This window comes from Nicotiana tabacum, chromosome 23 (genome assembly GCF_000715075.1).
Source record: "Nicotiana tabacum cultivar K326 chromosome 23, ASM71507v2, whole genome shotgun sequence".
In the NCBI taxonomy this organism is placed as follows: domain Eukaryota; kingdom Viridiplantae; phylum Streptophyta; class Magnoliopsida; order Solanales; family Solanaceae; genus Nicotiana; species Nicotiana tabacum.
In genome coordinates, this window is record NC_134102.1 from 115,403,365 (window position 1) to 115,413,830 (window position 10,466).

The 10,466-nt window shown below is 42.8% G+C and overlaps 2 protein-coding genes across 2 annotated transcripts; both read left to right on the forward strand.

Moving 5' to 3' along the window:
• The first annotated feature begins 3,849 nt into the window (after positions 1-3,849).
• On the forward strand, positions 3,850-4,662 carry LOC142177342 (uncharacterized). Its single transcript, XM_075245816.1, has one exon. The coding sequence runs from the start codon at positions 3,850-3,852 to the stop codon at positions 4,660-4,662; it is 813 nt and encodes a 270-aa protein (XP_075101917.1).
• Positions 4,663-7,967: 3,305 nt separating this feature from the next.
• On the forward strand, positions 7,968-8,414 carry LOC142177343 (uncharacterized). The gene has a single exon (XM_075245817.1). It carries the CDS (start codon positions 7,968-7,970, stop codon positions 8,412-8,414), a length of 447 nt encoding a protein of 148 aa, XP_075101918.1.
• Positions 8,415-10,466: the final 2,052 nt, after the last annotated feature.

Here is a 10,466-nt window from a genome sequence, read left to right on the forward strand (position 1 = left end):
GGTGCTGTGCTATCTCATACTCAACATATATTTCTTTGTAAAGAGGTTACTCACAAGGGTATTTATGAGTGCTTATATTCCATAGGTGATAATAAATCCCCTGGTGTAGATGGGTATATGCATATTTCTTCAAAAAGACATGGAATATAGTCAGGACAGATATTTGTGAGGCAGTCAAGAACTTCTTTGCTACGGAGAGACTATACAGGGGCATAAATTGCACAACCATTACCCTTATCCCTAAGATAGCATGTCCAAATTCAGTGAAAGATTTTTGACCTATTGCATATTGTAGTGTGCTTTACAAGATAATTGCAAAGATTCTGGCAGCAAGGATTCAGCAGATCATAGGGGACATTGTCTGTGATGCCCGATCTGGGTTCATCCCTGGAAGGAAAGTAGCGGATAACATCCTAATGGCACATGAACTCATCATAGCTTACACTAGGAAGAACATATCTCCTAGGTGTATGATAAAAATATACTTGAAAAAAGCCTACGATTCAGTAGAATGGATATTCCTGGAGCAAGTAATGGAGGAGCTAAAATTTTTTAGAAGATTCATTCTCTAGGTGCTAGAATGTGTTAGAATAGTAAACTATTCTGTCTTGATTAATGGTGAACCTGCTGATCCCTTTGATGCTGTAAGAGGCTTAAGACAAGGTGACCCAATGTCACCCTTCTTATTTTTCCATAGTTATGGAGTACTTAAGCAGAAATCTCAACAGGTTAAAAGAAGATAGAGCTTTTAGATACCATCCCAGATGTGCTAAACTAGGAGTTACTCATATATGCTTTGCAGATGACTTGCTCCAGTTTGCCAAAGGGGAAGTATCATCGGTCTTTAAAATTCATAAATCCTTCATGGACTTCTCTAATTCTTCTGGATTACAAGCCAACTTAGACAAAAGTTTAGTTTATTTTGGAGGTGTCTCTCAAACCTCTAGAGATCTAATACTACAAAACCTTGGTTATGTGTCTGGCGAACTTCCTTTTAAGTACCTGGGAATCCCTCTCTCTACAAAAAAAGCTTTTTCTAATTCAGTGGCAACCAGTAATCGACAAAATGGTGGCAAAGATTTCATCTTGGACTGCTAAGAAGTTGTCATATACAGGAAATGTTCAGCTAGTACATACAGTGCTATTTGGCATACAATCCTATTGGGCTCAAATGTTCCTACTGCCGGCGAAAGTGATTAAATCTATTGAAGCCTACTGCATAAGTTATATTTGGTCAGGTACTAACAATATCACTAAAAGGGCTTTGGTTGCTTGGGAGAGGGTTTGTACCCCTAAATGTACATGAGGATTCAATCTCATCAATTTAAAAATGTGAAACAAAGCAGCACTCGTAAAAAACTTTTGGGACTTGGCTAATAAAGTAGATAAGCTTTGGATAAAATGGGTGCATGCTTACTACATAAAAGGACAACAGATGGCCAACTTTAAGGTGCCACAACAAGCAAGTTGGATGTTAAGAAAAATCATTGAAGCAAGGAGTATAATAAAGGATGACATGAATATCACTAGAAAAGGGCAAAGTGTGATAAGAAGAATCTATTTGCAGCTTATTGATAATCCCACTAGGGTGAACTGGAAGTGTCTTATGTTCAAAAATGAAGCAAGACCTAAAGCCACATTCACAATGTGGCTCCACTTACAAGATAGACTTCTCACTGGTGAAAGACTATCTAAATGGGGTATACTAGTTGATGCAGGGTGTGCTTTCTGTCAAGAACGAGTTGAATCTAGAAGCCACCTCTTATGTGAATGTGATTTTGCAAGGAACATATGGTGCAGAGTAATGATTTGGCTTCAAAGACAGAGATACACGGCTAAAAGTTGTGATCAACATCTAAAGTGGGCAATCCAGAATGGCAAAGGTAGGTCACAAGAAGCTAAGATGTTCAAACTCGTATATGCAAAAACTGTTCATGCTATTTGGTTGGAAAGGAACCAGAGGATATTGGAAAAGGAATCCAAAGAAGGAGAAAGGTTAGCAAGAGAAATTGCCTATATCTGCAATATTAGAGCCTCGAAAGACATAAGAAAACTTCTCCAACTTTGTATTTTCTGAGTTTTCCGTTGGTATTTGAGGAATTAGGCATGATAGTTGGAATTAAGTCCCCAGTGATACACTAACAGAGAAGTAGGCAGAAAGTGTAGGAAGATAGTCTGATATACAACAGTAAGAGCAATCCTCCTCTGCTAGAAGTTTTGGTAGTTAGACTTGTTAGTTTTCTTTTGGACAGTTAGTTGTGTTGTAGCTAAATTGTGGCTTTGTAAAGTTACACATTGGTGATTAATAAAATTCTTAGTTACCAAAAAAAAAAACATAAACTAAAATATTTTATTTAGTGTATTGTCTAGCTAGTTAGATCCCACCATAAGTGTATGGGTCAAAATCTGCCTTAGGGAGATTTAGCATGAAGCGGTATCGTGGAAAGCGATATGGTCGAGGTCGATTAGTAGATAACGGAGCTCGTAGCCGAGTAGTCAATAACGACCGAGGTCGCGTATCAAGGACAGTGCTAACAACTAGTTTTTGTAATAGAATATTCAGGAGAATATTCTATTGAACTTTTAGTAGAATATTCTATTAAATATTCGGCATTGAATATTCTCGGTGTCTGTACTTTTAGGGTTGACTAGGGAATGTCCCATATAAATAGAAAAAGAGATAGGGGAAGGAGATATGTAATATTCTCTAATAAGAACATTCTTGGAAAAGGTGACGTTCTCTTTAGATAAAAGACAATCACTATCTTTCTAAAGAGAATCGATTGTCTATTATTCCACACTTTTTCCATTAGATCCGAGAAGGGTCCCAACATTCTAGTATCTGTCTATCATTCATCATTGTTAGAAAGAAGAATCATCAACCTCATTCAATATTGGGTGAATCATTCTCCTTATTTACTTTAATTCCATTTATCGTTATTTATTTCTTGATGTTCCCCATCATTAATGATCTTGAAATATTGAATGTACATCACATTTAATATTCTCTCAACACTGCTCTTGCGTTATTTGTGTTAATCGATTATAGATATAAAGTTATTATCGTTAACTAGGTTTAGCCCTTCATTATACAAAATTAATTAATTTAATCAAAAGTCTGCATTTTTTGGTCAAATAATTTGGCGCCGTCTGTGGGGGTTATCTAGTTAAGTTTTTAGTTTCTTCTAGATCTATAACTGGCATAATTCACAAAAAAATAAAAAGAGCATGTACTTCCTTGTACACACGGATCTTACATGGCAGGTAATAGAGAATAAAGAATGAAGCCAGTGGCTGATCTCACTACTAACCTCTTAAATACCATCAATGAGGTCTCCAAAACAAAAGGTGAAAACGTATCTCCTAACACCTCTCCCAAGCGAACCGGGTCACCCCTCCCTCACGGAAATATCACAACATCCCATGGTAAATGAGCTTCCACATCCACAACGGAAGAGGCACCACCAGCGGTGAAGAAGCTACTCGAGGCTTGGCTGACAAATACACTGACCGGCATCCTCGACAAGCTCACTCAGGAGGCAATTAGAGAAAATGCAAGGACATGCATTACACCAGCAACGGTCAAGCAGCACGAGCCTCCCCCCAGCAACAGGTATTACTCATAATATTAATAATGCAGGTAACGACACCCTCACGACCATTCTGAGAAAAATGGAAGAAATGGAAAATGAAAACAAAATGCTTTGGGATCAAATGAGAGAACACTAAGAATGAGTCGACAAAATACCGGGTGCCCCAAAATCCTTTCCAAAAAGAGACACTGGTCGGTTCGTTGAGCAACCCTATAGTGATGAAGCCTCCCCACATGCCATACCCAAGACCTTAAAGATGCCGCCTTATCTGAAAATATATGACGGTACGACCGACCCCGAAGATCATGTAACTCACTATGTCACCGCGATAAAGGGAAATGATCTCGCCAAAGAACAAGTCTCCTCCATCTTGTTGAAAAAGTTCGGCGAGACCCTTACCGGAGAAGCATTAACTCGGTATTCACAGCTGCCCGCGCGCTCCATTGAAACATTCGAAGAGATGGTCGACAAATTCGTAATGGCCCATGCTAGGGCTAAAAAGGCGGAGGCAAGAGTGAACGATATATTTTCCATCAAACAATCACCCGGAGAGGGATTGAGGGACTTCCTCACTCGATTCAAAAGAGTAAGGATGACCTTACAGAATGTATTAGAAGGAATGGTTGTAGCAACTTTCCCGAACGGGATGAACAGGAATGGATCAAGGGAGACCAGAAAACTATTAAGTCAGCTTATGAAATATCATCCAACCACTTGGGATGAAATACACAACGCCTCCTGTGCCGAGGTCTGTGCTGGCGAAGATGACCTAAATGGGCCAATCCATCGATTGACCTCGGTACAAGTTGAACCCAGGAAGGATCGAAGAAATGATGCCAGGAGAGATCTTGCAGCTCCACGATCCAACAGAGAAAGGCATCAGTCATATGTCAGAAGTGCCACCATGCCCCCCTCCCGCCACGAAGAGGGCCTATCTAGGCCAAGGACAGGGACTCACCGGAACGAGAGAGGTATGCCCCCATTACTATCCACTCACAATTTTTATGTGTCACCCTCAGAAATAGTCTACGCATTGGAGAAGCTCAGACCAAAAGTAAAGTGGCCATAAAAGATGAGGTTAGATCCAAGCACTAAACAATCAAGCGCCTTATGCGAGTTCCACCAAGAGCGAGGTCACAAAATCGAGGACTGCACCTCCCTAAGACAGGAGGTCGTGAACATGCTTCATCAAGGACATCTCAAAGAATTGTTGAGAGACCGAGGGAGGAACAACTTTGCTCGAGCACGTGAACAACACCAGGGACCGCCGAAACCACCCTCACTGACTCGCACCATTCAAATGACCATCGGGGGCGGCAACGACGTTTAGATCAACAACATAAAGTTTGCCACAACCCACAAGCTCAAATGGTCAATCACTCATGAACGGTACAACGAACTCGAAGAAAGTATCATCTTAGATAAGTCAGATACCCACGGTTTGATTTTCCCTCACTATGATGCCCTTGTTATCACTTTATGAATATTAGATACAATTGTAAGACACATTATGGTAGACTATGGGAGCGGCGCGTGCATTGTACACCCTCGAGTACTTGCACAAATGAAACTCAAGGATAAGATAGTGTCGTGCTGCATCACGCTAATAGGTTTTAACAATGCAATTGAACGAACATCCGGGGAAATCACACTCCCCGTACTGGCCGGTGGCGTCACTCTAGAAACCACATTCCACATCATGGACCATGAAACGACGTACAACGCCATAATAGGTCGACCTTGGATACACGCCATGAGGGCTATCCCCTCCAGCTTGCACCAAATTATCAAATTTCCAACCCCATGGGGAGTATTCAGCATACGAGGAGAACAACGCACATCTCAAGAATGCTATCGCATTGCCCTGGATTGTATATATACCCAACAAATGAAGGGCAAAGCAGAGGATGCATAGAAATTAATAGGGTCGCCGTCGAGTTGTGATGAAAAAGCGGACGTCATCAGAGATCCCGAAATAATAGACGCCATGGGATCAACCGTAGAAGACCTCGACCCGTCCAACTTGATAAAAACAGCCACATCAAGAAAGCCTACGTCGGCCGCACGCTTCAAGAACCAGGTAAATTCCGTCAATTCTTAACTGCTAACACGGACTTGTTTGCTTTTTCCTATGCAGACATGACAGGTATCCCGAAGGAGGCCGTCACACACAAGTGGAATGTCGACCCATTCTAGCCCCCGGTAAGGTAGGTTAGGAGAAAGTTCAATTCCGCAATAAACGTATGCAGTCCGCAAGGAGGTCAAAAAATTGTTAGAAAACGGATCCATCACGGAATCAAAATACCCTCAATGGGTCGCCAATGTGGTCATGGTGGAAAAGAAGAACAGAAAGTGGCAGATGTACGTAGACTTTACGAAATTAAACAAAGCATGTCCGAAAGATTCATTCCCGCTACCTCACATTAACCAGCTCATTGACGTAACGACCGAGCATGAACTGCTGAGCTTCTTGGATGCCTACTCGGGCTACAATCAAATCCTTATAGAATAAGAGAACAAGGAAAAGACCACATTCATCAACCACCAAGGAACGTACTGCTACAGGGTGATGCCCTTCGGACTGAAAAATGGGAGGGGGGGGGCAACATACCAAAGGTTGGTAACCAAAATGTTCAAAGACCAACTCGGCAAGACTATGGAAGTCTACATAGATGACATGTTGGTCAAGTCCAAAAAGAAAGAAGTTCACATCAACCACCTGAAAGAAGCCTTCGATATACTCAGGCAATACAGAATGAAGCTGAATCCTGAAAAATGTGCATTCGGCATGATCTCAGGAAAATTTTTGGGCTTCCTAGTATCGCAAAGGGGTATTGAGGTCAACCCCGACCAAATCAAAGCCATAGAAGGAATATCAGAGCACTTAACCAACAAAAAATAGGTTCAGAGGCTGACCGGCCGCATTGCCACCCTGTCGAGATTCATATCATGATCATATGACATATGCCATAAGCTTTTCGGCATACTCAAGAAATACAACGACCTCCAATGGACTTCTAAGTACATTCAAGACCTGAAGGAATTAAAGGCTTATATGTCGTCACCGTTGTTACTTTCCAAAGCGGAACCAGGGGAACGCCTTCTCGTCTACATCACCGTATCTGAAATAGCAGTGAGTGCAGTCCTGGTCCGAGAACATAAAGGTATGCAACCCCCATGTATTACATTAGCATAACCTTAATCAATGCCAAGACGAGGTATCCCCACCTCGAAAGATTGGCCCTTGCCTTGGTCGTAGCTTCACGAAAGCTTAGACCCTACTTTCAGTGCCACCCCATCTTTGTAGTCACAAATTTCTTGCGAAGTATTTTGTATAAGCCTGAGCTATCGGGCAGGTGAGCCAAGTGTGCCATAGAATTGAGCGAGCATGATATCACATATCAACTGCGAACGACGATAATCCTGATATCTCATCTACGTCACCGTATCTGAAATAGCAGTGAGTGCAGTCCTGGTCCGAAAAGATAAAGGTATGCAACCCCCATGTATTACATTAGCAGAACCTTAATCAACGCCGAGATGAGGTATCCCCACCTCGAAAGATTGGCCCTTGCTTTGGTCGTAGCTTCACGAAAACTTAGACCCTACTTTTAGTGCCACCCTATCTCTGTAGTCACAACTTTCTTGCGAAGTATTTTGTATAAGCCTGAGCTATCGGGCAGGTGAGCCAAGTGTGCCATAGAATTGAGCGAGCATGATATCACATATCAACCGCGAACGACAATAAAATCACAAGTCCTTACCGACTTCGTAGCAAAAATAATGTCCGTAGTCGAAAAAGAAGCCGCCCACGCTTCTCCGCGAACACAAGATCTATGTATTTTGTACACCAATGGTGTTTCCAATGCATCAGGGGCCAGAATCCACAAAGGCCACTGCGGAGCTCACTCAGGCAATCGAGCTCTGGTCAGATATCTCATACGGGCAGGTTACTACTGGCCCACCATGAAAAAGAAGGCCTCAGACTTTGTGAAAAAATGCGAACAATGCCAAATGGGAAATGGACATCGTCGGTTCCCTCCCTGCGGAGCGAGGTAACGTACAATTTCTTTTGGTTTTAACTGACTATTTTTTTAAATGGGTAGTAGCAGGAGCATTCGCCCAAATACGCGAACAAGAAGTGATCGCCTTCATATAGAAAAACATTGTGTGCCACTTTGGACTCCCCAAAGAGATCAGTTGCGACAACGGACCCCAATTTACTAGAAAAAAGGTTGCCGAATGTTTTGAGAAGTGGCATATCAAAATAATACTCTCTATACCATACCACCTCGTGGGCAACAGGCAAGCGGAATCCTCCAATAAATCAATACTGAACATCATGAAGAAAAAGCTTGAGGTCGCCAAGGGATTATGGCCGGAGCTATTACCAGAAGTGCTTTGGGCCTATTGCACAATGCCAAAGATGAGCACAGGAGAGACACCAACTCTTTAGTCTATGGGACTGATGCGGTAATACCGGTCAGAGAGCCCAGCTTGCGATATTCCCATGAAAGCGGGCTGAGGAACGATGAAAGCAGAAGGCAAGCGCTCGAAGAATCCGAAGAACGGAGAGATATGGCCTATATAAGGATGGTCGCCCAAAAACAGCAGGAAGAACGCTATTATAACAAAAAGGTCAAGATCGGACCACTCAAAGTTGGGGACTACGTGTTCAAGGCTAAAGCACAAGCAAGTAAAGACCCACGGGAAGTCAAACTAGCGACGAATTGGGATGGCCCATACAAAATCATGGCAACAGCAAATAAAGGGTCACTTCAACTAGAAACAACGGAAGGAAAACTGCTGCCAAACAACTAGAACGTCGCCCACCTGAAGTACTTCAACTTTTAAGAAAAAACGTCCTCCAAGTCGCACTCTTTTTTCCTCACTTGAGTTTTGTCACAATTGGGTTTTCTCGAGGATGTTTTTAACGAGGCGACAAGGGGGACACTTCCAAGTTGAAATACGAACGGAAAGAGACACCGGACGATTAGTTAAGTGCCCAAACTCTCAACACGTCTCCAGGTCACCCAATGAAGGGACTAGATAGACTGGGATTGGAATGCCAACTCGTAAAACATGTAAATTTCTCCAAGTATATGAGCAAAACACAAATGTATGAAGTTCGCCCATGTTTTTTCCAGAACAACATCACCTCAATATCTACCTGGGCCCCGGCCACATTAAGTAAGCCACATTCGACCTCGCTCGAATTAACTCACATTCGACCTTGTTCGAATTAATTCACATTCGACCTCGTTCGAATCAACTTACATTCGACCTCGCTTCGACCTCGCTTGAATTAACTCACATTCGACCTCATTCGAATCAACTCACATTCGACCTCGCTCGAATCAACTCACATTCGACCTCATTCAAATTAACTCACATTCGACCTCGTTCGAATCAACTCACATTCGACCTCGCTCGAATTAACTCACATTCGACCTCCTTCGAATCAACTCACATTCGACCTCGTTTGAATCAACTCGCATTTGACCTTGTTTGAATTAACTCACATTTGACCTCGTTCGAATTAACTCACATTCGACCTCGTTCGAATCAACTCATATTTGACCTCGTTCAAATTAACTCACATTCGACCTCGTTCGAATCAACTCACATTCGACGTCGTTCAAATTAACTCTCATTCGACCTCGTTCGAATTAACTCTCATTCGACCTCGTTCGAATCAACTCACATTTGACCTCGCTCGAATCAACTAACATTCGACCTCGTTCGAATCAACTAACATTCAACCTCGCTCGAATTAACTAACATTCGACCTCGTTCGAATCAACTCACATTCTACCTCGCTCGAATCAACTCACATTCGACCTCGCTCGAACTAACTCAATATAAGTTACATTTGACCTCGTTCGAATTAAAACCTACTAATCCTCGACCATGACCAAAACCAAATTTTTATGATTAAAATGACAAAACAAAAGAATGAAGCGTGCAAGCCCGAACAGAAAGAAAAGAATTAGATACGAAACAGCGAAAACGACGTTTCTTACTTCAAATATATTCCTTACAAAGGCTAAAATAGATGCTAGCAAAAGTATGTACACGAATTACAAGAGAAAGAAATAAAAGCAACTACACGCTACCTAACTCAGCAACACCATCTTCACCCGTCTCTCCACCATCGCCGCCGCCGTCGGGATACTCATCTTCGTACCAAGCATCCTGCTCAATCCCTTCCACGTCTTCCTCAACATCACAAGCTTGTGGTGTAGCGGGGTCATAGCCACAAGCAAACAGAGCTTCACGTGCCTTAGCATGTGCATTCTCTAAGTCAACTTCCGAAATAACCCTCGTCCCCATCAGATCCCTGAATATATCCAGCTGGGCCTCGGCGTGAATCCATTCCTCATACAGATCCCATGGAACATCAGGAAAAGCAGTACGGGATGAGGACGACTGCGCCAATAACTGTGCCTTTTCGTCCTTGAGAGCAACGACTTGATCACTAAGGTCCGCATCCTTTTTTTCTAACTCCCCAATACGCTCATCAAGCTGCTCTTCTCTAAGCCTAGATGTCTCAATGGCGCAATCCCGTTCAGAACGGATAACACGGATTGTGTCCTCTAAAGCTGCAACTTTGCGTGCAGATGATAACTAGGCCGACTCTGCCTTCTCCAAATTTACTACCTTTTCGCCGACCTCGCCACTCAAAATGACCGCTCGAAGTTGACACTCCTCCTGCTCGGCACGCAGCGAGACCACTTGGGCTTGAAGGTCGGCGCATTGGACCTCAACCCCCTACTCACCTCGAGCTCCTCCTCTTTGTCCTTCAACGCCCCCTCGATCTCACTATATTTTCCGATAACCTTCACCAATTCGTCATCCTTCTCCTTTAGCTCA